This window comes from Oryx dammah, unplaced genomic scaffold (genome assembly GCF_014754425.2).
Source record: "Oryx dammah isolate SB20612 unplaced genomic scaffold, SCBI_Odam_1.1 HiC_scaffold_13, whole genome shotgun sequence".
Taxonomy (NCBI): domain Eukaryota; kingdom Metazoa; phylum Chordata; class Mammalia; order Artiodactyla; family Bovidae; genus Oryx; species Oryx dammah.
Genome location: NW_024070197.1, coordinates 49,035,251 through 49,063,195, shown reverse-complemented (window position 1 = coordinate 49,063,195; position 27,945 = coordinate 49,035,251). Strand labels below are relative to the sequence as shown.

The window sequence follows — 27,945 nt, the reverse complement described above, 5'->3', positions numbered from 1 at the left end:
ACAAATCAGTGCTTATAAATATTCTAAGTGCATTTTCTGTTTATTGTCTTTTATTTTACTACTCTTAAGATATTGTTCTATGTCATGATATTACATGATCTAGAAGTACTATGATTCATATAGTTTTTTGTGTAGATTCATTGTGTTATAAATTTCAAAATTTTAATAGACTCATTAAAAAGGTCTGAACTCAGATGTTAACTGGAGTTATTGATGGTATCCTAATTCAAACATAATGCTGTAATAGAGTTCTTAAGTAGTTTGGTTCCACTACTTAAATAGTTTGGTTCCATTATCCAAAGAAAATGAAAACATTAATTAGAAAAAATACATGCAACCCTATGTTCACTGCGGCATTATATATAATAGTCAAGATTGTGAAAGCAACCTAAGTACCCATCAATAGATGAAGGGATAAAGAAGAATGTGAGTCCTCACTCTCTTTCCACATACACACATTTATACATATACACACAATGGAATATTTCTTAGCCATAAAATAGAAGGAAATCTTGCCATTTGTGACAACATGGATGGATCTAGAGGGTATCTAAGTGAAAAAAGAGAAGGATAAATACTGTATGATTTCATTTATATGGAATTTAAAAAATAAAAGACAAATGAACAAACATAACCAAACAGAGTTACAGAGAATAACTAAGTGTTTGCCAGAGGGGAGAGGGAGGGTAGAGGAAGGAGAAATGAGTGAGGTTGATTGAGAGGTTCAAACTTCCAGCTGCAATGTAAATGAGTCACGGATATGAAATGTACAATGTGGGGAATATAGTCAATGATTATGTAATGTCTGATGACAGACTGTAATCAGACTTGACTGTGGTGATCATTTTGAAATGTACAGAAACATCGAATCACTGTATTCTGCATGTGGAAGCATTGATGCTTTCAAACTGTGGTGCTGGAGAAGCTTCTTGAGGGTCCCTTGGACAGCAAGGAGATCAAACCAGTCAATCCTAAGGGAAGCGAACCCTGAACATTCATTGGAAGGATTGATGCTGAAGCTGAAGGTCCAATACTTTGGCCACCTGATATGAAGAGCCAATTTACTGGAAAAGACCCTGATGCTGGGAAAGATTGAGGGCAGGAGGAGAAGAGGGAGACAGAGGATGAGATGGTTGGATGGCATCACTGACCCAATGGACATCAGTCTGAGCACACTCTGGGAGATGGTAAAAGACAGGGAAGCCTGGCATGCTGCAGTCCATAGGGCACAAAGAGTCAGACATGACTTTGTGACTAAACAACAACATACTGTGTAACAGGAACTAACATAGTGTTGTAGGTTAGTTACATTTTTAAAAAAATCATAGAAAAAGCTCAGACTTGTGGTTACCAGGGATGGGAAGTGTGAGGGGAGGGAACTGGATGAAGGCAGTCAAAAGTTACAAACTTCCAGTTATAAGATAAATACATACTAGGAATGTAATGCACAACACAATAAACAGAATTAACTCTGCCACATGTTATATATGAAATTTGTTAAAAGAGTAATAAATCCTAAGAGTTCTTATCACAAGAAAAATATTTTTTCTGTTTCTGTAACTTTGTACCTATGTGAGATAGTGGATGTTCATTTAACTTACTGTGATAATCATTTCATGATGTAACTAAGTCAAATTATAATGCCCTATACCTTAAACTTACATAGTGCTGTATGTCAATTGTATCTCAATAAAACCGGAAGAAGAAAACAGTGTAGCCTGTATTTTGAGAAGAAATATAATAAGCCACTAGTTACATACTCATAGGTTATTTTTTTCATATTGACATCAGAATGGCCTTAAGAACAAGTTCTGTTTTTCCCAATGAAATTTAAATGTTAATACCTTCATCACCTACTTTTTGAAATAATGGAATCAACCAAATAATTTAAAGAAAAATGAACAGATAAAGATTTAGAATTAAATGCTACATTATAAAAGGAACATGTTGCTAGTAAGGTTAAAAATACCTATCATTCACTGAAAACAATATATGCTCGGCACTGTGTTAAGCACATTTCATCCTCATCCTTCTAAGGCAGGTATTTTAACTCCCATTCTACACTGCAGAAGGGCTTCCCCTGTGGCTCAGCTGGTAAAGAATCTGCCTGCAATAGACCTGGGTTCGATCCCTTGGTTGGAAAGATTCCCTGGAGAAGGAAAGGCTAGTCACTCCAGTATCCTGGACTGGAGAATTCCATGGACTGTACAGTCCTTCAGAGACAACAAGGACTAGCTTCCTGTTTTAGTCAGCCAGCAGTGGATCTGAGTTTCGTGCCTGGGTATGTTGAACTTCAAAATTTCTGCCTAACCACTGTGGGACATAAACCACTTCTCAAAGCATTTGCTAAAAAGATCATTGCTTGTGAAGTTTAGCAGCCTGAAAGTTTAGAATTTATGGCCAGTAAACTGAGTTCTGTTCAGTTCAATCGCTCAGTCGTGTCCGACTCTTTGCGACCCCATGGACTGTAGCACGCCAGGCCTCCCTGTCCATCACCAACTCCTGGAGTTTGCCCATTGAGTTGGTGATGCCATCCAACCATCTCATCCTCTGTCGTCGCCTTCTCCTGCCTTCAATCTTTCCCAGTATCAGGGTCTTTTCAAATGAGTCAGCTCTTCACATCAGACCAGCTTATTTAATAACTGAAAACCAGCTTATTTAATCAGAACATGTATAAATCCCTAGTTAACCTGCTGTTTTTCTAATAAGGTTTAATCTTCATGGAAAATGTCAGGGATCTTATGTATAGGTATGTTTAGCCATTTAAAGTTTGCTATAAGCAAACTTAAGTGATGACACTCATAGGAACACAACAGAAACAGAGCTTTAAAAAGATGTATCTATGATTCAGAGTTGACAGTACTTTTACCAAATTCAATTCAAGCAAGGACATTACCTTCGAGGAACATTGGGAGGATATGGAATGACAATTAGCTGAGAATTTGGAATGATTGCAGTCCATTCTTGTTTTCGTACAGACTAGGAAAAGAATAAGAACATTTAACATTCAGTAATACACTTTAAAAACATGATTATTGTAAATAAGGAAAAAGCTTAAGTATACTTTGATAAATTGAAATCCTAGGTATGGATTAAGCTAAATTTATATATATAAGGTTCCAAATAGGGCTCCTATTTGCAAAAATTTCTTCATTTTTTCAGAGAAGGATTATATTTCTGTCTTATGGATACATTAATTTAACTAGTATTTACAGAACACTCTTGTAGCAGGCACTGTTCAAAGTGTTAAGTACAAATGCTGCTTTGGAACTAAAATTCAAGTTGAGGTGGAATCTGACAGTAATCAAAATAAAAATATTTGGTATGGTAGATGGTGAAAATGAGAAAAAGCAGGGAAGAAGAGGGGTAGGAAGTCTTAAGGTATATTTTCAAATTATAATGTTCTGTATGTAAGATAAGTTTATATCAGTCACTACCAGTGAATTTTTAAAATTCTTTAAAGGAAATGAAAATATTTAGATTCAAATATCTGAACAGTAAATATTAAAAAACAGATTACTTGTAAATTTTTACTCACCTTCTCTCCAGATGGACGTGGAATACCAACATAAAGATGATCAAGAAAATTGGCACTTCGACCTAAGCCAAGTACATTATATGGCAGTTGGAGAGCTAAATGTGCCGACTGGCTAAGTTGTCCAGCTGAATTTATTTTTTAAAAAGAAAAAAGAACAATACATCTTTGGAGACACTGTTCTTATCAAATATTAAAATTATAAAATGTTAAAAATTTAGGTTTCTATAACTTACCTTTATATAAGGATAAAAATGTGAAATGAAATGCCTGGTTCATAATAAATATTAATAATTCACTTTTAAAGATAACAGCTTTATTGAGAAATAATTCACGCTTCATAAACATCACCTATTTCAAGTATAAGTTGAGTGATTCTGAGTATCTTCAATCAGATTTTATAACAGTTTCATCACCCAAAAATATGTCATACCCATTAGCAGTTATTTTTATTTCTAACCCCTGCCCTTCCAGATGCAGGTAACCATTAATCTACTTTTTTTTATATCAATAGATTTGCCTATCCTGGAGATTCATATAAATGCAATCATGTAATATGTGCTCTTGATGAATGATGCTGCTGTGAACATTCACATACAAGCTTTTGTGTCAACTTCTCTTTTCCAAAATGGTTGTATCATTCCACAGTTCCAAGAATAATTATGAGGGGTCCAATTTTTCCATATTCTTATCAACACGTTCTCTATCTTTTGGTCACAGCCATTCTAGTGGTTATGAAGTGGTATATCATTGTGGCTTTCATTTGCATTTACCTAATAACTAATGTTTTCTTTTCATGTGCTTATTGGCCATTTTTGTAGCTTCCTTTTTAGGTCTCAAAGTTTGTAGTTGTCGCTTCTTTCATTCTTGATTTTAGTAATTTGAGTCTTCTCTTTTTCTTGAACAGTCTAGCTAAAGGTATGTCTATTTTGTTACTCTAAAAGACCCAACTTTTGGTTCAGCCGGGTTTTCTCTGATTTTCTATCCCCTACATATTTTCTCTCATTATATCCTGTCTTCTGTTTTCTTTAGGCTTAATTTGGTGTTTTTTTATAGTTTCTTGAACTAGATGGTTAGGTTATTGATTTCAGACTGTTCTAGGTATAACAAATTTCTCTCTAAGAACTGCTTTAGCTGCATCCCATTTATTTTGGTATGTTGTGTTTTTTTTTTTCTTTTTTCCATTCACCTATTTTCTAGTATCTATTGTGATTTCTTCTTTGACCCACTGGGTTTTTAGGAGTGTGTTGTTTAATTTCCAGGTATATATTTTAAATGGGTTATATTTAATGGGTCTTTGCTGTGCATGGGCTTTCTCTAGTTTCAGTGAGAGGGGGCAAGTCTGCAACTAGAGAAACTCAACTCTCTTTTGGTTACTCCTTGCATGGTACAATTTATCTCATTTTTTAAAACTTTCAACTTTTTATATCTTTAAATATAAAGTGTTTCTCTTGCAGGTAGCACCTAGTTGAGTCATATTTTAATATACATTCTGCTGATCTCTGCCTTTTGATACGAGTATTTATTCTATTTACATTCAATGTAATTACTGATAAGGCAGGACTTTTGCCTGCTATTTGCTATTGGTTTTCTGTATGTCTTTTTCATTTTTCTATTTCTCCATTGCTGCTTTCTTTTAATTGTTTTCTATTACAGCATTTTAATTCTGTAGTTTCTTTTATTATATATTTTCTGAGCTGTTTTCTTAGTGGTTACCCTGGGAACTGCAACTAGCATATTAACTTAACAAAATAACTTAATACCTAGCACATAACAACAACTTTGCTCCAAAGTTCCCACCCTTTTGTGTTATTATACAAATTATGTTTTTACATATTCAGCCCATCAACACATATCTATAATTACTTTATGCAGTTGTTTTGTAAATCACTTAGGAAATAAGAGGTACTATTTAACAGAAATACATAAACCATATTTCATACTTCTCTATAGTCTTACAGGTACTTTTTACTTATTTGTGTGGATTCAAGTTACTGTCTAGTTGTCCTCTCATTCACGCTTAAGGGCTCCCTTTAGTATTTTTGAAGAATGGTCTGTTAGTGATGAATTCTATTTTAATCTCTGTTCAGTTCAGTTCAGTTCAGTCGCTCAGTCATGTCCGATTTGTGACCCCATGAATTGCAGCACGCCAGGCCTCCCTGTCCATCACCAGCTCCCGGAGTTCACTCAAACTCATGTCCATTGAGCCGGTGATACCATCCAGCCATCTCATCCTCTGTCATCCCCTTCTCCTCCTGCCCCCAATCTCTCCCAGCATCAGAGTCTTTTCCCATGAGTCAACTCTTCGCATGAGGTGCCCAAAGTACTGGAGTTTCAGCTTTAGCATCAGTCCTTCCAAAGAACACCCAGGACTGATCTCCTTTAGCATGGACTGGTTGGATCTCCTTGCAGTCCAAGGGACTCTCAAGAGTCTTCTCCAACACCACACTTCAAAAGCATCAATTCTTCGGCACTCAGCTTTCTTCACAGTCCAGCTCTCACATCCATACATACCACTGAAAAAACCAGAGCCTTGACTAGATGGACCTTTGTTGGCAAAGTAATGTCTCTGCTTTTGAATATGCTATCTAGGTTGGTCATAACTTTCCTTTGAAGGATAGCTTTGGCACATATATGGGGTTGGTCAAAAAGTTCATTTGTGTTTCTCTGCTTTTATGGAAAAACCCAAATGAATTTTTTGGCCAATCCAACAGAATTCTTGATTGACAGTTTGTTCTTTTTCCTTTCAGGACTTTGAATGTATCATCCCCTTCTACCTTCTGTGGTTTCTGATGAGAAGCCAGCTGTTAATCTTGTGGAGGCTCCCTTACATGTAACTAACTGCATCCTTCTTGCTGCTATGAAGTCTCTTTTTGTCTCTATTTTTGATACTTTATGTGTCTCAGTGCTGACTCTTTTGAGTTACTTTTAGTTTGTTGAGTTTCTCATATGTGCAGATTAGTGTTTTTCATCATATTTGGATGGTTTTAGTCATTACTTCTACAGATATTTATTCTGCACCTTTCTCTATTTTGGGCTTCCCTGGTGGCTCAGATGGTAAAGAATCTGCCTGCAATGCAGGAGACCTGGGGAGGGAAGATCCCCTGGAGAAGGGCATGGCAACCCCCTCTAGTATTCTTGTCTGGGAAATCCCATGGACAGAGGAGCCTGGTGGGTTACAGCTCATGGCGTTGCTAAGAGTTGGACACATCTGAGTGTCTACCACTTTCACTTTTCTCTCTTTTTCTTTTAAGACTCGCTTTATGCATACATTGGTATGTTTGATGGTGGTTTCACAGGTTCTGAGGTTTTTTTTTTTCTTTCTCTAAACTTGCTGCTGCTAAGTTGCTTCAGTTGTGTCCGACTCTGTGCAACCCCATAGACAGCAGCCCACCAGGCTTTGCCATCCCTGGGATTCTCCAAGCAAGAACACTGGAGTGGGTTGCCATTTCCTGCTCCAATGCATGAAAGTGAAGTCACTGAGTCATGTCCAACTCTCATCGACCCCACGGACTGCAGCCTACCAGGCTCCTCCATCCATGGGATTTTCCAGGAAAGAGTACTGGAGTGGGGTGCCATTGCCTTCTCCTCCTTCTCTTCTCTAAACTTGCAATTAACCTATTATTCAGGATTGCTAAAAAAATGTTTGCTTCTTAGAAGGACAGCTGTGACAAACCTAACTAGCGTATTAAAAAGCAGAGACATCACTTTGCATATAGTGATGCATATAGACAAAGGTGCATATAGTCAAAGCTATGATTTTTCTAGTAGTCATGTACAGATATGAGAGTTGGACCATAAACAAGGCTGAATGCTGAAGAATTGATGCTTTCCAATTGTGGTGCTGGAGAAGACTCTTGTGAGTCCTTGGACTGCAAGGAGATGAAACGAGTGAACTGAATATTCACTGGAAGGACTGTTGCTGAAGCTCAAGTTCCAATACTTTGGTCACTTGATGCAAAGAGCTGATTCATTGGAAAAGATCCTGATGCTGGGAAAGATTGAGGGCCAGAGGAGAAGGGGATGACAAAGGATAAGATGGTTGGATGGCATCACCAATTCAATGGACTTGAGTTTGAGCAAACTCTGGGAGGTAGTGAAGGATAGGTAAGCCTGGTGTGTTGCAGTCCACGAGGTCACAAACAGTTGGACACAACTTAGTGACTGAACAATTCTTTTTCCAGCTCAAATGTGTTGTTGAGTACTCTACAGAAAATTTTGATTCAGTTATTGTACTTTTCAACTCTGGATTCTATTTGATTTTTAAAAATGATCTTTACTTCTTATTTGTATCTTCTTTTAGTGAGACACAGTTGTCATGCTTACTTTAGGTTTTTTTAATCCTAGTTTCCTTTAGGTCTTTGAACATGTTTATAATAGCCAATTTACAGGTTCTTTTAACTTAAGTCTAACATCACTGTGCACATTTTCTGTTGTCTGCTTTTTTTAAATGTGTGTTTTTATAAGATAGCTTTCGCTTTCATTTTTTTGCTTGAGCAGTGCCTCAAGGTAGCATAATCAAGCTATGTATTTGAATGAGGTGGTTTCCCTTCTAGGCATGTTTTTAGATGTCCAAGAAGATGTTCCAGCATTTCAAAGTTGCCTATAGTGGCCTATGGTTGTCAAGTGCCTTGGGACTTCCTTATATATTTTGGCCAGGCTTTTGTTCACTACATCTGGGATTCTGCCAGCACACTATTGTTTTTGGTAATGTCTTGGAGGGATTGGGCTTTTTCCCCGTGCTAGGCTGAACTCTGAATCAAATCAGATAGCCCCAACATTCTGAGAATGGAGATTTCCTAAGGAGTTGATAGCTTAGACAAATATTGATAGTGTTATAGGGATGAGAATTTTAATGGGGCTCCAAAGGTCAGTCTTGTCCACTGACTGTGAGGCTACTAGCTACTTATGGCTGCTGCACCATTTAGTAAACAGGGGAGGTGGGATGGAAACAGTCCAAGTTAAAATGCCCCAGACCCTGCCATCTTAAGTATCAGGAGTTCCTCCTGGATAGACAGTGCTTGGAACATTCTGTGGCTTTGGTTAATTTCCAGAGTTCTGAAATAGTTAATATTAGTTATTTAGCCAGCATTTTTTGTTTGTTTGCTTATTGGTGGGGGGAGGGGACAGCAGGTTCATGAAGTCCTTACACTGGCATTCCAAAAATCAATCTCTCCTATTATAGCTCACTTTTAAAGACTGTTATTTACTCGCTAGGTATTTTCAACATAATTAAACAAACTATTTAAAATGACAGGGTTACTTAATATCTAAATACTATAATATGCTACGGACTCTGCTAAACATCTACTAATGTTACCCAGAAATATGAAATCATTGGAAAATATATATGTATCTAATTTTTTATAAGAGTTGGACATGACTGAGTGACTTCACTTTCACTTTGATGCATTGGAGAAGGAAATGGCAACCCACTCCAGTGTTCTTGCCTGGAGATTCCCAGGGACGGGGGAGCCTGGTGGGCCACCATCTGTGGGGTTGCACAGAATCAGACATGACTGAAGCAACTTAGCAGTATGTTAGTAAGAGAAAGGTATAATGAAAAGGAACAGTGAATTTAGGATAACTGTTAATAAAGTTTATGTATGTAAAACTATAAAGCAATAGAGTTAATTGCAAGGGGTATGAAATTACTTTGCCTTGTAGACTTAGCTGATTGAATGATAATGCTTAAAAGAGTGCCTCAAATATAGTAAACATTGTTAAAGTAAATGTTAAATACATACATATTTCATTATACCTAGCAAAGACTGACTTAATAGACATCAAACTAGACTTATAAACCATTTCTCTATAACTATCTCACTGAAAAGAACCAAAAAAAAAAAAAAATTATCAATACAGTTAAGATCATAGACCATAAATTCCAAATAAAACTATATATTTCGTAAGAAAACTTAAAAACTATTAAAAAGAATAATGAAAATAAATTATCAAAAAATCTCAAAATGAAGACATAGTTATATTTTAGCAGACTTAAAAAATTTTTTAGCATACTTTTAATCATGTAATTTTCTGCCTAGGCATGTGCATGAACAAGTAAACACATTAACACACTTTAGTATTACTGCTCTCCACTCAATGTTATTTCATAAATATTCTCATGTTATTAAAATTCTTTAAAAATAGATATGCAGAGAGAAAGATTATTGGAACACTGAAATACAATTAAAAGAAAACCAAAGATAACAGTTAAAAGACAGACATTACACAAGCCTTTCAAAATTATTTTTATAAAACTGTATCTATACAAATGTTATAAGAAACATAACTTCATTGTTTACATAGTATCCTCTTATTCATAATTTAAAATTAATATTTTACTGTTGGATATTAAGGATTTCTCCTAATATTCATTATTATAAACAATGCTTTAGTGAACATCTCTGCATCCCAATATTTGTCTGCATCCAAATTATTTTCTTACATTCCTATACACGGAATACCAGAGGATGGAGCATTTATTGGGTAAATCATTTCAACAAATGGTGTTGGGACATGTGGATGAATACATGTAAGGGAAAACCTGATTTCTAAAAATAGATTGTACTGCTTTACACAAACACTAGTTTTTAATGAAAGCACCCTTTTCACTCTATTGTTTTATTGTTTTTTTGAGGTGAAATACATATAATGCACACTTAACCATTTTAAAGTATAAAATCGTGGCCTTTATTCACATTATTGTATAACCACAGCTCTCATTAATCTCCATACTCATATAAGTAATAGCTCCTTATTGCCTTCTCCCCTGCTATTCTCCAATATGCTTTCAGTCTCTATGGATTTGTCTCTTCCACGTGTGTCATATAAGACATGATTATTTGTGTCTGCCTTTTTTCACTTACAATAAACTATAGCAAGTATCAGTGCTTTGTTCCTTTGTATGGTTGAATAATATTCCTTATGTGTGTGCACATATGTGCAACATCGGTTTCAGTTGGGTCCAACTCTTTGCAACCCTATGGACTGTAGCCCAGCAGCCTCCTCTGTCCATGGGATTCTCCAGCCAAGAGTACTGGAGTGGCTTGCCATGTTCTCCACCAGGGGATCTTTCCCTCCAGGGGATCTTCCCAACCCAGGGATCAAACCTTTATCTCTAGTATCCTGAATTGGCAGGCAGGTTCTTTTCCACTAGCACCACCTGGGAAGCCTCATATTCCTTGTATATACTACTTTGCTTATCCATTTATCCACGTATAGACATTTGGCTTGACTCCACTTTTTGGCTGAGTAATGCTGCTATGAAAATGGATGTACAGATACCACTTTGAGACCGTGATTTCAATTTCCTTTGGCTATTTATTATACTAGCAATGAAACTGCTGAATCATATGGTAATTAATTTTTTAAGAAATTGTCATTTTACATGTTCATTAGCAATGAATGAGAGTTTCTATATTTTCATCCTCATTGACACTTGTTCTTTTTTCATTAAAGCCATCCTAATGACTGTAAAGTGGTAATTCTGTGGTTTGATTTGCACTTCCTTCATGACCAATGGTGTTGAATGTCTTTGCTTGTTGGTCATCTGTATGTCTTCTTTGGTTTTAGTTCACTGATTCCTAAGATGTTGATGTTCACTCTTGCCATGTACTGCTTGACCACATCCAATTTACCTTGACTTGTAGACCTAACATTCCAGGTTCCAATGCAATATTGTTCTTTACAGCATTATACTTTACTTTGACTGCCAAATACATCCACAACTGAGTGTCATTTCTGCTTTGGCTCAGCCTCTTCATTCTTCCTGGAGCTATTTCTCCACTCTTCTCCAGTATTATACTGGACAGCTACCAACTAGGGGAGGGGGGTCTCATCTTCCTGTGTCACGCCTTTCTGCCTTTTCATATTGTTCATGAGGGTTCTTGCGGTAAGAATACTGGAGCGGTTTGACATTTCCCTTATGCAGCAGACCATGTTTTGTGAGAACTCTCCACCATGACTCTCCATCTTGAGGGGCCCTGCATGACATGGCTCATAGTGTAATTGAGTACCCACGTCTGTGATCCATGTGATCATTTTGGTTAGTTTTCTGATTGTGGTTTTCATTCTGGAGGCTGTGGACTGTAGTTCTTGTTTCTTCTGTCTGCCTTCTGACGGATGAGGATAAGAGGCATGTGCAAGCTTCCTGATGGGAAGTGGGGAAAACTGGCTCTTGCTCTGGTGGACTGACTCATTTGAAAAGACTCTGATGCTGGGAAAGATTGAAGGCAGGAGGAGAAGGGGATGACAGAAGATGAGATGGTTGGATGGCATCATCAACTCAAAGGACATAAGTTTGAGTAAACTCTGGAAGTTGGTGATGGACAGGGAGGCCTGGCATGCTGCAGTCCATGGGGTCGCAAAGAGCTGGACACGACTGAGCAACTGAATTGAACTGGTGGACAAGGCCATGCTCAGTAAATCTTTAATCCAATTAACCTTTAATCCAGTTGCTTGCTGATGGGTGGGGCTGTGCTCCCTCTTTGTTAGTTGTTTGGCCAGAGAAGACCCAGTCCTGGAGTCTACAGGCTCTGCTGTAGGGCTAATGGCGACCTCCAAGAGGACTTATGCCAACATGTGCCTCCCAGGACTGCTGTTGCCAGTGCCCCTGTCCCTGTGGCAAACTACTGGCAGCACATGCCTCTGCAAAAGACCCTCAAACATGCACAAACAGGTCTGTCTCATTCTCCTGTGGGGTCACTGCTCCTTTCTCTTGGGTACTGGTGCACACAAAGTTTGGTTTGTGCCCTCAAAGAGTCTCTTTCTCCTAGTCCTATGTAAGTTCTTTAAGTAAATCCTGCTGGCCTTCAAAGTCAGATTTCCTGGGGATTCCCAGTCTATTTGCCAGATCCCTAGGTTGGAAAGTCTGATGTGGGGCCTTGAACCATTCCAACAGTATGAGAACTTCTTTGGTATTATTGTTCTCCAGTTTGTGGGTCACCCACCGGGTGGGTATGGGATTTGACTTTAATGTGAATGTACCCCCTCCTTCCATCTTGTTGCAGCTTCTCCTTTGTTCTTGGATGTGGGGTATTTTTTATGGTGGGTTTCAACGTCCTCCTGTTGATGGCTGTTCAACAGCTACTTGCAATTTTGTTCTTGAAGGGGAAGATAAGCACATATCCTTCTACTCCACCATTTGGGGCTTTTCCAAGCATTGAGTAGGCTATATCTTTCCCTTTCTCCCTTGCCTTTCATGTTTCTTCTTTTCTAAGCTATCTGTAAAGCCTCCTCAGACAACCACTTGGCCCTCTTGCATTTTCTTTGGGTTGGTTTTGGTCAGTGCCTCCTGTACAGTGTACATACCTCCATCCATAGTTCAGTTCCTGTCTACCAGGTCTGATGCCCATCAATCTATTCATCACTTCCACTGAAAAATCATAAGAGATTTGATTTAGGTCATACCTGAAGGCGGAGAAGGCAATGGCACCCCACTCCAGTACTCTTGCCTGGAAAATCCCATGGACAGAGGACCCTGGTAGGCTGCAGTCCATGGGGTCGCTGAGGGTCAGACACGACTGAGTGACTTCACTTTCGCTTTTCACCTTCATGCATTGGAGAAGGAAATGGCAACCCACTCCAGTGTTCTTGCCTGGAGAATCACAGGGATAGGGGAGCCTGGTTGGCTGCTGGCTATGGGGTCGCACAGAGTCGGACACGACTGAAGTGACTTAGCATAGCATAGCATACCTGAAGGCTGAGTGGTTTTCCCTGCTTTATTCAATTTAAGCCTGAATTTTGCAATAAGGAGCTCATGATCTGAGCCATTGTCAGCTCCAGGTCTTGTTTTTGCTGACTGTATAGAGTATTTCCATCTTTGGTTGCAAAGAATATAATCAATCTGATTTTTGTACTGCCCATCTGGTGATGTCCATGTGTAGAATCATCTCGAGTTGTTGGAAGAAAAGGGTATTTGTTACGACGAGTGTGTTCTTCTGGGAAAACTGTTAGCCTTTGCCCTACTTAATTTTGTACTCCAAGGCCAAACTTGCCTGTTACTCCAGGTATCTCTTGACTGCCTACATTTACACTGCAATCCCTTATGATGAAAAAGGACATCTTTTTTTAGTGTTTGTTCTAGAAGGTGTTGTAGGTCTTTATAGAACCAGTCAGTGTCAGTTTCTTTGGCATCAGTGGTTGGGGAACAGACCTGGATTACTGTGATGATGAATGGCAAACTGAGACCATTCTGACATTTTGAGATTGCATCATATCCATTTAATAGTGTCTTGGCTTCAGTTTAGTTCAGTCATTCAGTCATGTCTGACTCTTTGCAACTCCATAAACCACAGCAGGCCAGGCCTCCCTGTCCATCACCAACTCCCAGAGTTTACCCAAACTCATGTCCATCGAGTTGGTCATGCCATCCAAACATCTTATCCTCTGTCGTCCCCTTCTCCTCTTGCCCTCAACCTTTCCCAGCAGCAGGGTATTTTCAGATGAGTCAGCTCTTTGCATGAGGTGGCCAAAGTACGGGAGTTTCAGCTTCAACATCAGTCCTTCCAATGAACACCCAGGACTGATCTCCTTTAGGATGGACTGGTTGGATCTCCTTGCAGTCCAAGGGACTCTCAAGAGTCTTCTCCAACACCACAGTTCAGAAGCATCAATTCTTTGGTGCTCAGCTTTCTTTATAGTTCAACTCTCACATCCATACATGACCACTGGAAAAACCATAGCCTTGACTAGATGGACCTTTGTTGACAAAGTAATGGCTCTGCTTTTTAGTATGCTGTCTAGGATGGTCATAACTATCCTTCCAAGGAGTAAGCATCTTTTAATTTCATGGCTGCAGTCACCATCTGCAGTGTTTTTGGAGCACCGCCACCCCCACCCCCAAAAAGTCAGCCGCTGTTTCCCCAGCTATTTGCCACGAAGTGATGGAACCAGATGCCATATCTTAGGTTTCTGAATGCTGAGCTTTAAGACACCTTTTTCACTCTCCTCTTTCACTTTCATCAAGAGGCTCTTTAGTTCTTCGTTTTCTGCGATAAGGGTGGTGTCATCTGCATATCTGAGGTTACTGATATTTCTCCTGGCAATCCTGATTCCAGCTTGTGCTTCTTCAAGCCCAGCATTTCTCATGATGTACTCTGCATATAAGTTAAATAAGCAGGGTGACAATATACAGCTTTGATGTACACCTTTTCCTACTGGAACCAGTCTGTTTTTCCATGTCTAGTTCTAACTGTTGCTTCCTGACCTGCATATAGGTTTCTCAAGAGGCAGGTCAGGTGATCTGGTATTCCCATCTCTTTCAGAATTTTCCACAGTTGATTGTGATCTACACAGTAAAGGCTTTGGCATAGTCAATAAAGCAGAAATAGATGTTTTTCTGGAACTCTTGCTTTTTTGATGATCCAACGGATGTTGGCAATTAGCTCTCTGGTTTTTCTGCCTTTTCTAAAACCAGCTTGAACATCTGGAAGTTCATGGTTCATGTACTGCTGAAGCCTGGCTTGGAGAATTTTGAGCATTGCTTTACTAGTGTGTGGGATGAATCCAATTGTGTGGTAGTCTGAGCATTCTTTGGGATTGGAATGAAAACTGACCTTTTCCAGTCCTGTGGCCACTGCTGAGTTTTCCAAATTTGCTGGCATACCGAGTACAGCATCCTCTTTCAGGATTTGAAATAGCTCAACTGGAATTCCATCACGTCCACTAGCTTTGTTCATAGTGATGCTTCCTAAGGCCCACTTGACTTCACATTCCAGGATGTCTGGCTCTAGGTGAGTGATTGCAATATCATGATTATCTGGGTCGTGAAGATCATTTTTGTACAGTTCTTCTGTGTATTCTTGCCACCTCTTCTTAGTATCTTTTGCTTCTGTTAGGTCCATTCAAGTTCTGTCCTTTATTGAGCTCATCTGTGCATGAAATGTTCTGGTATCTCTAATTTCCTTGAGGAGTTCTCTAGTCTTTCCCATTCTATTTTCCTCTATTTCTTTGCATTGATCGCTGAGGAAGGCTTTCACATCTTTCCTTGCTATTCTTTGGAACTCTGCATTCAAATGGGTATCTTTCCTTTTCTCCTTTGCTTTTCACTTCTCTTTTCTTCATAGCTATTTGTAAGGCCGCCTTAGACAGCCATTAAAAAATTTTTTAATTTTAATTGGAGGCTAATTACTTTACAATATTGTATTGGTTTTGCCATACATCATTATGAATCTGCCACAGGTGTACACGTGTTCCCGTTCTGAACCCTCCTGCCACCTCCCTTCCCGTACCATCCCTCTGGGTCATCCCAGTGCACCAGCCCCAAGCATCCTGTTGCTTTTTTGCATTTCTTTTTCTTGGGGATGGTCTTGATCCCTGTCTTCTGTACTATGTCATGAATCTCCATCCATAATTCATCAGGCCCTCTAGGAATTTGATTTAGGTCAACCTGAATTGTCTAGTGGTTTTCTCCACTTTCTTCAATTTAAGTCTGAATTTGGCTATAAGGAGTTCATGAGCTACAGTCAGCTCCCGGTCTTGCTGACTGTATAAAGCTTCTCCATCTTTAGCTGTAAAGAATATAATCAGTCTGATTTCGGTGTTGACCATCTGGTGATATCCATGTGTACAGTCTTCTCTTGTGTTGTTGGAAGAAGATGTTTGCTATGACCAGTGCATTCTCTTGGCAAAACTCTGTCTTTGCCCTGCTTCATTCTGTACTCCAAGGCTAAATTTTGCCTGTTACTCCAGGTGTTTCTTGACCTCCTACTTTTGCATTCCAGTCCCCTATAATGAAAAGGACATCTTTTTTGGGTGTTAGTTCTAGATGGGCTTGTAGGTCTTCATAGAACCATTCAACTTCAGCTTCTTCAGTGTTACTGGTTTGGGCATAGACTTGGATTACCATGATGTTGAATGGTTTGCCTTGGAAACGAACAGAGATCATTCTGTCATGTTTGAGAATGCATCCAGGTACTGCATTTCGGACTCTTTTGTTGACTATGATGGCTACTCCATTTCTTTTAACGGTTTCCTGCCCACAGTAGTAGATATAATGGTCATCTGAGTTAAATTCACCCATTCCAGTCCATCTTAGTTTGCTGATTCTTAGAATGTTGATGTTCACTCTTGCCATTTCCTGTTTGACCACTTGCAATTTGCCTTGATTCATGGACCTAACATTCCAGGTTCCTATGCAATATTGTTCTTAACAGCATTGGACCTTGCTTCTATCACCAGTCATATCCACAACTGGGTGTTGTTTTTGCTTTGGCTCCTTCCCTTCATTCTTTCTGGAGTTATTTCTCCACTGATCTTCAGTAGCATATTGGGCACCTACCACCTGGGGAGTTCATCATTCAGTGTCCTATCTTTTTGCAATTTTCATATTGTTCATGGGGTTCTCAAGGCAAGAATACTGAAGTGGTTTGCCATTCCCTTGTCCATGGGGTCACAAAGAGTTGGACACGACTGAGGAACTTCACTTTTTTTCTTCTCCAGTGGACCACATTCTGTCAGACCTCTCCACCATGACCTGTCTGTCTTGGGTGGCCCCATACGGCATGGCTTAGTTTCACTGAGTTAGACAAGGCTGTCGTCTGTGTGATCAGACTGGCTAGTTGTCCATGACTGTGGTTTAAGTCTGTCTGCCCTCTGATTCCCTCTCTCAGCACCTACTGTCTTACCTGGGTTTTTACCTGCCTTGGCATCATATCCACTTAATGGTGCGACATATCCATTTAATGGTGCCTTGGCACCATTGTTGTCAAAGTTAATTGTCCACAGATGTTTGCATTTATTTTTGGATTCTCAATTGTGTTCCAGTGGTCTCTATGTCTTATGCTAGCACCACACAGTTGATTAAGCAAGTTTTAAACTTGGGGAGTATAAGCTCCTCTTCTTTATTTTTCTTTCTCAATATTGTTTTGACTTTTCAGGGCCCTTTGCTATTTTTTATGACTTTGAACTTTGCCTTTTCCATTTCTGCAAAAATGAGCACTGGAATTTTGACAAGGATTGCACTGGATATATATAGAGCACTTTGGTGAATACGACTATTTTAACATTATTAAGTGTTTTAATCCATGAACATGGAATGTCTTTCCATTTATTAGGTCTTATTTAATTTCTTTCAGCAATGTTTTATAGTTTTCAGTGTATAAGTCTTTCACTTCCTTGGTTAAATTTATCCCTACTTATTCTTCTGGAGTTGCTGTAAATTGAACAATTTAAAAAGATTTCTGTTTTGAATTGCTCACTGGTATATAGAATCACAGCTAATTTAGGGATGTTGACCTTTTACCCCACAACTTTGCAGAATACATCTATTACCTCTGGAGGTTTTTCTTGTGTGTCATTCTAAGAGGTTTTCTATACAGAATCATAGTACCTGCAAAAAGTGAAAAAAGTTTCACTTTTTGTTGTCTAATTTGGATGCTTTTAATTTCTTTTTCTCCCCTAATTTCTCTATCCAGGAATTCCAGTCAAAGTTGAATAGCAGTAGTGAAGGTGGCCATCCTTGTCTTATTCTTAACCTTAGGGGGAATATTTTCCATTTTTTACCAATGAGGATGATGTCAGCTGTGGGTTTTTCATAAATGACCTTTATATTTATGAAAGATAAGAAAGTTCTCATCTACTCCAAGTTTTTTGTTTTTGATTTTTCTTAAATCAAGAAAAGGTACTGAATTTTGTTAAATGGTTTTCCTATGAAAATACATGAGAGGATCATTTGTTCTTTTCCCTCAGTTCTATAACTGGGATGGATTAACTGATTTTTCTTATTTGAACAATCTTTGCATTCCTGGGACAAACTGATCAGTTTATTATAATGTCCTTTTAGACTTGGCTTGTAAGCATTTTGCTGAAGATTTTTACATCAAAATTCATGTGCAATACTGGTCTGTAGTTTTTGTTTTATTGTGACATCTTTATTTGGCTTGTTATGTATGTAATACCAGCCTCCCAGAATGTGTGAGGAAATGTTCCCTCCTTTTCTAGTTCTTAGAAGAGTGTGGGTGGGATTCATGCTAGCTTTTCTTTTAAGGGTTTGAAGAATTCAACAGTAAGCCATCTGATTCTTGATTTTTCTGTTTGGAGGCTTTTGATTACTGATTCAGTTTATTTACTGGTTTTAGGTCTGTTGAGATTTTCTATTTCTTTCTGCATCAGTATAGGCATCAGTTCAGTTCAGTTGCTCAGTCGTGTCTGACTCTTTGCAATTCCATGTACTGCAGCACTCCAGGCCTCCCTGTCCATCACCAGCTCCTGGAGCGTACTCAAACTCATGTCCATCCATTGTGTCGGTGATACCATCTAACCATCTCATCGTCTGTCCTCTCCTCCTCCTGTCTTCAATCTTTCCCAGCATCAGGGTCTTTTCAAGTGAGTCAGTTCTTCACATCAAGTGGCCAAAATATTGGAGTTTCAGCTTCAGCATCAGTCCTTCCAATGAGTGTCTGTTAAATTTTTTTCCCACTTCATCTAAATTAATTTGTTGATGTATTAATTTGTTAATGGTTTCACTTATAATCCTTTCATTTTCTGCAAGGTTGGTAGTAATGTCCCCTTGTTCATTTGTGTGTTTTTTTCTTTTTATGCCTAGCTAAAGGAGTGTCAACTTTGTTGGTTTTCCAAAAAATGAACTTTTGATTTCCGTGATTCTTTCTACTGTTTTTCACTTTATTTCATTTATCTCTGCTTGAATCTTTATTGTTTCCTTCCTTTTACTAGCTCTAGGTTTAGTTTGCTCTTCTTTTTCAAGTTCCTTAAGGTATAAAGTTAGGTTGTTGACTTGGTGTTCTTGTTTTTAACACAGTTCTACAGCCATAAAATTCTGAGTACTTACTGCTTTTGCAGCATCCCGTAAGTTTTGGTATGCTACATTTGTTTTCATTCTTCTCCAAATATTTTCTAATTTCACTAATATATAGTCTCATCTGCCATGAGTGAACCATTCATCCAAAGTAATATAAAATATTATATTAACAATTTTGTGTCCACTTGGCAATGAATCTATATTTAACACCTTTATTTGCACAAAATTGGTTTGAGATTTTCTTTCATGTAAGGAAAGTTGCTGCTAATCGTTGGTGACAATGAATTCCTTGACTAAACTTAGCTCAAAAAGAACCTAAGAGTTTGTGTGGCCAACTTACTTAGGTCAGTCCCTAACACTCCCAAATTTATAACTCCAGCTTAGAATTAAAATTCTTGAACTCTAAGTTCTTATATCCAACCTATTATTCCATGTTTTAAGCTCAGTATCTCTTACTTCCATGTTTTAAAAACACTGTGTGTGCATGCCCAGTTATGCCAGATTCTTTGCGACCCTGTGGACTGTAGCTCTCCAGGCTCCTCTCCTGTGGGACTTGCCCGGCAGGAATACTAGAATGCGTTGCCATGTCCCCCTCCAGGAGATCTTCCCAACCTTAGGGATAGAACCCGAGTCTCCTGCAGCTCCTGCGCTGCAGGCAGGTTCTTTACACTGATCCATAAGCAATCCCCAAACATCCACAATCCAAACACTTATTTCTACCTCCATGCCTCTTCAGTTCAGTTCAGTTCAGTCGCTCAGTCGTGTCCGACTCTTTGCGACCCCATGAATCGCAGCACGCCAGGCCTCCCTGTCCATCACCATCTCCCGGAGTTCACTCAGACTCACGTCCATCGAGTCCGTGATGCCATCCAGCCAGCTCATCCTGGGTTGTCCCCTTCTCCTCCTGCCCCCAATCTCTCCCAGCATCAGAGTCTTTTCCAATGAGTCAACTCATTGGAATTACCTTTCACCATCATTTCTTGGTCAAAGGCTATTACCATCATTTCTTGGTCAAAGGCTATTACCTTGGTCAAAGGCACCATCATTTCTAATCAGAATTTTTTTTATTAGTTTTCTGATCAGTTTCCCTGTGTTAGCTGTTGTTCTTCCTATACTCTACTATTTCACTTAGTTTACATTCCCTCATTTAACTCAGATTTCATCTTCTACTCCTTAAATCCTCTTCTTTCATTCTACTCCAAGACGTGGGTCTCTTCACTCACTGTTCCCTGGAGATTCCAGGAACACCTTAGGGCTTCTGCTCTGGCTTTCTCCTCTACCTGGAATATTCTTTAAAATAACCATGTGTGATTCCCTTATAGTCTTCAAATCTTTGTTCAAATGACATTTTCTCAAAGAAGCCCATTTTGACCACCATACATAAATCTGATGACTCCTCTATCCTTCTTACCCTGCTTTATTCCCCCCGGAGTAGATATCACCTCTTAACCATTACATAGTATTAAGTAACTTATCATAACTATTTATTTATATGATTTATTGCCTGTTTTCACCTACTAGAATGTAATCTCTACAAGGGTCAAGAAATTGGTCTGTTTTATTAACCTACCTAAAGAGTCTAGAATTGGTCTAACATATGTTAGGCACTCAGTACATATTTGTTCAATGAATGAAGGAATCAATGAAAGAACTTTTACCCTCCACATGTGTCAGACCTGAGATCTGTAAAATACTGATTCAAAAATACTGTATCAATTTATACCACATAGATACCAGTACAGAAAGACAGTCTACTTAAAGTATCAGTTATAAATAAGAATTTTGAACAATTTATAATAATACATAAAAAGCATTTACAGTATCAATTATCTTTATTGTGAGGAAATCAAGAGGTCAAATGTTTTGATCAAAACTACATAGTTACTAAATGGTGAGCATGGATTTTCACTTTGGCAGCTTAATTCCAAATTCTACACTGTTTATCATTACTTGTGATCCTTTTATTCAGTTGGAAGAAAAGCATTGATATTATTTGTCTTACTGCTCTATAAAATGCTCTATATAATGACAAAATAACACCCCCTCTACCACCAATGCCCACTGTTCATTTCTTTTACTGTTTGGATCTCTATATTTGTGGGGTCCTAGGATATGATCTGGAAATCTGTAACATTTTTTACGTAGTCATTCCAGTCAACATAGCATTTGTAAATGTTAATCAAATCAGAAATCCTAGCCAGAAAAAGTCTAGCAATGAAATTATTTATAATCTACTATGATAATATAATCTTTTTTCTGATATTTTAATTTTAAAAGTTTCAAATAACTTATCTGTGAACTTCACAGAAAAGAATCTCTATGTCAGATGTTACATATATATATATATATATATATATACACACACACACACACACACACTAATTATGTGAAATTAATTACAAAATCTAAGGTGAACTTTGTGGCTTAAAAAAACATTTGAGTTGATCTGAGACCCCACTGCCCCAAATTTCTGGACAATTTAAAATATCATAGCTGATATAATAGGATGATTTCCAGTAATATACAGATGACCACTTTTTAAATAATAAATTATCAACAAAGATAGAAGAGCAATCAAAGAAAACTGATAAAATATATTAAAACAGTGATGATTTTGAATATTTAAATTCATTGCTGAAGTGTTTAGTCAGTTTTAGGGAGACAGCTAATTCCTATATATAGAACAGAGTCATAAGAAAGGCTAGTTATTGTCAACAGGCTAAACTTACCTGTGCTTCTTAACATCATATTCTAATGTGACACCAGAATTCAGAAGTGGGGAAAAAAGAGGACAGCATAGATTTGGAAAGAGAAGCCAAAAAATTTTGACTGAGAATAAAAATATTGGTGTTTAATGTTAAAATTCGGCTACAGACACTTAACATTTAAAACATTCACTAAGTCATAGCTTGTCTTCTTATTTCTGTCTTAAAATTCATTGATTTAAATTAAATGTATGGCAACTCACACAGAAAGTATAAATGAAGCAGTTTTCTGCTTGATGGTAGAATTTTCTACTGGTTTATATGACTAAGACAAATTTTTTTTTTGACTTTTAGAAAACCTAGGTTCGAGTGTAAATGGATTCTCACTAATCACTTATCAAAGTCTGTGATTAATTAGCTTGTTTGTTCTGTAGATATTAAGCACCTGCTATATATATCAAGTACTCTGTTGACTGGAGAATCACCTTAATCAATTTGTGATCAAATTATAAATCTAAGACACATGTTAATTTAATGTAACTGTAATGGTTGGCTTCTTTTCCTTGTAGTCAGAGGGGGGCTTTTAATGGAGAGTAAAGGAATCCACTGACTATCTTTTGGAGTATTCTGATTTATTTCTGAACCCAGCTTCTAGATAACTGACAAAGATAAAGTGATGAAACATGTAGAAGAATATCTTACTAGCCTGAAAATAGCTCCATAAGAACAGGTACTTAGGTCTTTATCAATCATAGTAGAAAAGCTTTTGTATACACACGTATACATAAATAGTATGTATATTTTAGAAAACTTAATGAATTTTTGCCTGGCTTTAAAAATTTATGACATTTAGAATTCCACTTGTTTGACTTAGAATGAATAGAATGCTAGATTTCTAATTTATATTCACTCAAAACTTTGATATAGTTCCATGTATTTTGGCATCTAATATTCCTGCTGAAAGCCTAGAAAGTTTATTTTAGTGGTTTAAAAAATTTTTTTTGAATGAGGCTTGAAACTTCTAGTCCAGTTCTGAGAATATGGAGAAATATACTATGTTGTAAAAAAAAAAAAAAAAAGTAACAACATGTGATACAGTATTATTAAAGTATAGATTTTATTCAAATTTCACAAAATTTTATGCTTGAGTCCATTATTTGTTTTCATACCTTATTCAAGATTCCAAATGGTATTTAATTGCATTCGGCATGCAACAAATTCTGGTAAATTCTCTTTTCATTTTTATTCTGTTACAAATATTTTCTAATTTTCTTTGTTCTGGCTTCTTAGATAAACCCATCATTTAAAAGTGGACATTTAACTTCCATATACCTGGGTTTTAAAAAAGTATCTTTGATACTAATTTCACATTTTGATAAAATGCTTTCTTCTCTGCAATCACCTTCTGTTTTTTTTTTTTTCAGTCTTCTGAGTTTGAGGCTTTCAATGGCTAAGTCAAATATCTCTCTTGGTAAATGTCACATTGTACTTGAAAATATGTAGGTTATTTTCAAATATCTTTTGATACTGATTTCTAACATAATTCCACAATGATAACTGGACAGACTCTGTATGATTTCAGTGCCTTCAGACCATCAAATTTGGTACCTTGTTTTATGTCCCTGGATACGTTCCATGTACCCTAGTTTACAGTCTATGGGAACTTGAATAGAATTTGCATCCCACTGTTGTGTGAAAGCTGTAGAAGTCTTAATTATGTTGAATTGGTTCATGGTGCTTTTCAGGCCTACTGTATCTTTCTACTTTTCTGTATATTCATTCTATTAATTTTTGAGAGTTTGATATTGAAACTCCAACTAAAAACCTTCATTTATCTACCTAAAAGATAATTGTAATATATAGTGAAAGTATATGTAACTTTGTTCTGTATTTTCCAAATCTTCTGAAAATGTATTATCATACTTTCGTTATTTAAAAAATAACATAATAAGAAAATCCCTTCAGGAAGCAGCAGTGCTCTCAGGCCAACACACATTTGTAGGCTAGCTACTCTGGAGCACCCTTTGTTCCTACCTGCTCACACACCCTGGCACCACTGTCTGAGAGTGCTACAGCCATTCTTGTGTTAGTTACTATGACGTCTCTCCTTAAGCTTTAGGAAAACCTTCAGTTATTTTTCCTTGAATAACAAGTCTCTGGTCTGTCATGGGAACAGTTCTGCCAATTCAAATGTGACTATGGTATAAACAGTAAAATGATTTAAAAATGAAAGAAAAAAATAAAAAGAACAGGTGCTTAGGTGTTTCCAATCTAGTGACTTCTTCATTTGTATGCCCCATTCCACAGAGGAGAGTAAAAAAGCTGGCTTAAAACTCAACATTCAGAAGACTAAGATCATAGCATCCGGTCCCATCACTTCATGGCAAATACATGGGGAAACAATGTAAATAGTGACAGGCTTAAAACTCAAAGACATTACTTTGCCGGAGGTTTTTCAAGTAGTCATCTATGGATGTGAGAGTTGGACCATAAATTTAGAAAGCTGAGTGTTGAAGAATTGATGCTTTTGAACTGAGGAGTTGGAGAAGACTCTTGAGAGTCCCTTGGACTGCAAGGAGATCAGACCAGTCAATCCTAAAGGAAATCGGTCCTGAATATTCATTGGAAGTACTAATGCTGAAGCTGAAGCTCCAATCCCTTGGCCACCTGATGTGAAGAACTGACTCATTTGAAAAGACCCTGATGCTGTGAAGGATTGACAGCAGGAGGAGAAGGAAATGACAGAGGAAGAGATGGTTGGATGGCATCACCAACTTGACGGACATGAGTTTGAGCAAGCTTCAGGAGTTGGAGATGGACAGGGAAGCCTGGCATGCTGCAGTCCATGGGGTCACAAAGAGTTAGACATGACTGAGCAACTGAACTGAACTGAACGCCCCATTACCAGGGCTCACATAGTGGCTGACACATATCAGGCATCTGGTAAATGTCTGCTTCACTTACCTGAAGGTTTGGTAGTAAATAACAAAATATAATGTGTACAACTGTTTAGTTTTTCTTGAGGTTTAGTAATATGCCATATAAATGATTGCTGTTGAAGACCTCCATTTTGGCTTTGAATTAAAATAACTTTGATACCAGCTTAAAGGTTGGAACTTGAACAAATATTTTCCTTAACACAGGAGACCTGTGATGTGATATGATGGAAAGCACACAGGATTTGAATGCCAAAGATGGTAGTGGACCCTGCTTTGCTTGATTTTTAGAAAGTTCCTTGCCTTCTCTAAGCCTTAATTTATCTGTTTATTCATTCACCTTAACATTTGTTGAATGTACATTGTAGGCCTTTAACAGAGATGAAAAAGCCAAATCTTGACTTGGGGGTGCTTAAAGATATAACAACAGAAAAATATAACTTGAATGTTTCCTCATCTATAAAATTAGAACTACAATACCACTTACTGAACAGGTTTTATGAGGTAATTACAACAGTAGAACTTTTAATGTATATAAAAGTGCTTTAAAAACTGCAAAGCACTATACTAATGTTACTTGTTATTTTGATTATTCCTCATGTTTTCTGTTTTTTTCTTAGGCTGAATTTCAACTTGATATTAGTTCCTGAAAAACACTGTAACACCGGTTTTTCATAGAAGTTTTTGATTTCTCTTTTGGAATAGATGAGGAAGCCTAAAATCCTGATTCAAGCTTTACCTGTCAACCTGCTTTCCAATTATAAATTTAGAATGTTGAGTATTTTCCTTCCTTTTCTTTTGTTAAACTGATACATAGTTCACATGTACTTTAAAGTTCACCAATTTCAAGTACACAATTCAGTGGCTTTTACTCTAGTTACAAGGTTGTACAACTGTCACCACTAGTTCCAGAACATTTTTATCACTCCAAAAAGGAACCCTGTACCCATTAGCAGTCACTTCCCATTTCTTCTCCAGCCCAGTTCTTGGTACCCCAGACTGCCAGTTCCTTTCTACTTCTACAGATTTGGCTTTTCTAGACATTTAATGTAAACAGAATCATGTAATATGAAGCCTTTTGTATCTGGTTTCCTTCACTTCTTTCACTTAGAATAATGTTTTACAAGGTTCATCCAGGTCATAGCATGTTTCGTGTTTTTAATGGGATAATTTTCCATTGTACTGATATGCCACATTTTGTTTACTCATTTATCAGTTCATGGACATTTGGTTTGCTTATTAGACTTTTTGGCTATTATGAATATGAATATTATGCTGTGAATATCCATGTAGAAATTTTTGTGTGACATACATTTTAGACTCTCTTGGGAATATACGTACGAGTGGAATTAATGGCTCATTAGCTTCTTAAGTAACTGAGTAGTTTGATTTCGATAACTGCTTTCCTAGAACCTAATGTACATAGGCATCTAATGAAGGAATGATAAAAGCCATTGTCAATGCATGAAAAAAGAATGCAAAGGGAAACAATAAAATATATCCACAGCTCTCATAAAGCTGAACTGCACTGGGTGTTATTGCCTGTGGAGGTCTAATTTAATGGTCTGTGGTCCTTTACAGAGTTGTATAAAGGAGGTAAACCTTCCTGAGATTATGTGCTATTGTATTTCAGCTGTCATTCTTTGGATTAAAAAGATAAAACTCTGATTTCCAAAGTGGACAATGTGGTATAAATGAGCTATATGGGAATAGCTTGATTTGTGCTTTAGTGCATTTAATTTTTCAAGCTGGAGATCTATACCCCTTTGAGAGGCAAACCAACAGGCCACAGAGTTTTGCTATAAACTCTTTTTTTGGTGTTGATGAAAACCAGAAGGGTTTATTCATATTCATAGTTCTGATACAGGGATAAAAGACACATGACTACTTTATAAACCAAAGGTGAGAGGCAGCCATTTTTTAGTTTTAAATTGCAAGATAGGTTATTATTTAATGAAATGTGACTTAAAAGTAAATGTTTATTAGAGTAGGTAGATGTCACATGTTAGTCAGCTTGCAGAGAGGTAGATGCAATTCTTGGCTATCAACAGACAGAAAACCCAAAAATACCTTATAAATTTTCCTTTACTGAAGTCACTTTTTTCACATGTACCTTTTCCCTAGAGGATGTGATTAAAATTGTGAATATCAGTAAGCATGTTCTCTTAAACTCTTTTTATTTTCTCCTTCTTCATACTTCTTTCCTTTTACTGTCTATTCAAATGTACTAGTATTTACTGTACTTCCCAAACATACCTTTTTAATAATGTTGATAGGTCCATTTCTGTAAATTCTTTCATATTTGGCTCTTAAGCAAACAGAATACATTATTTTTAGTGATTATTTGTTATTGTATAACAAGCCAGCTCAAAGTTTAGTGGCTTACAACCCTAACCATTTTATTTCTCATGATTCTGTGGATTGGCTGGACTTAACATGGTTGCATTCCGCTGGCAGGTCAGTTGGAATGCCTGAGTAGGCGTCTCTCTCTACCGTCTTTCATTCTTACGGGGACTAGACTGGGCAGACTTCGGGGCAGCATTCTAAAAAGGTAGGTCTCAAAGTCAAGGCTCTCTTTGTGTCACGTTTGCTGAGGTCCCCTTGGTTAAGCAGAGTGAATGTGGAACAAGACTATCATAAGTCACTGGGGCCATTAGTGTAGCGATTCATACCTGAATATTCATTAAGACATGCTATATTTTGTATTCCTTTTTCACTTTCTTTTTTTGGGGAAGTTTCTATTCACATCTTTGAGCTCACTGATTCTATCCCTGACCATGTCCAAGCTGCTGCTGAGCCAATCAAAGGCATTCTTCATTTCTGTTAATGGTGTTTTTGCTTTCTAGCATTTCAATTTTTTTTTTCATTTGAGCCCTTAGGATATTAATCATATTATCTTAAATTCCTAGCCTTATAATTACAAAATCTGTCATAACTGAGTCTGGGTCTAATGTTTTGTCTATTCAAAGTACAGTTTTTCTTTTTTTTTTGCCTTTTAGCATGTCTTGT

General features: G+C 37.4%; 1 protein-coding gene across 1 annotated transcript in view; it reads right to left on the bottom strand.

The window, feature by feature from the left end:
- ITFG1 (integrin alpha FG-GAP repeat containing 1) overlaps positions 1–27,945 on the bottom strand; it is a 285,005-nt gene that overhangs the window by 9,782 nt on the left and 247,278 nt on the right. The window contains exons 15-16 of the mRNA XM_040253601.1: positions 3,539–3,663; positions 2,897–2,979 (exon numbers count right to left, since the gene is read on the bottom strand). Coding sequence (XP_040109535.1) covers positions 2,897–2,979; positions 3,539–3,663 — 208 coding nt within the window. The remainder of the gene's footprint in view (positions 1–2,896; positions 2,980–3,538; positions 3,664–27,945) is intronic.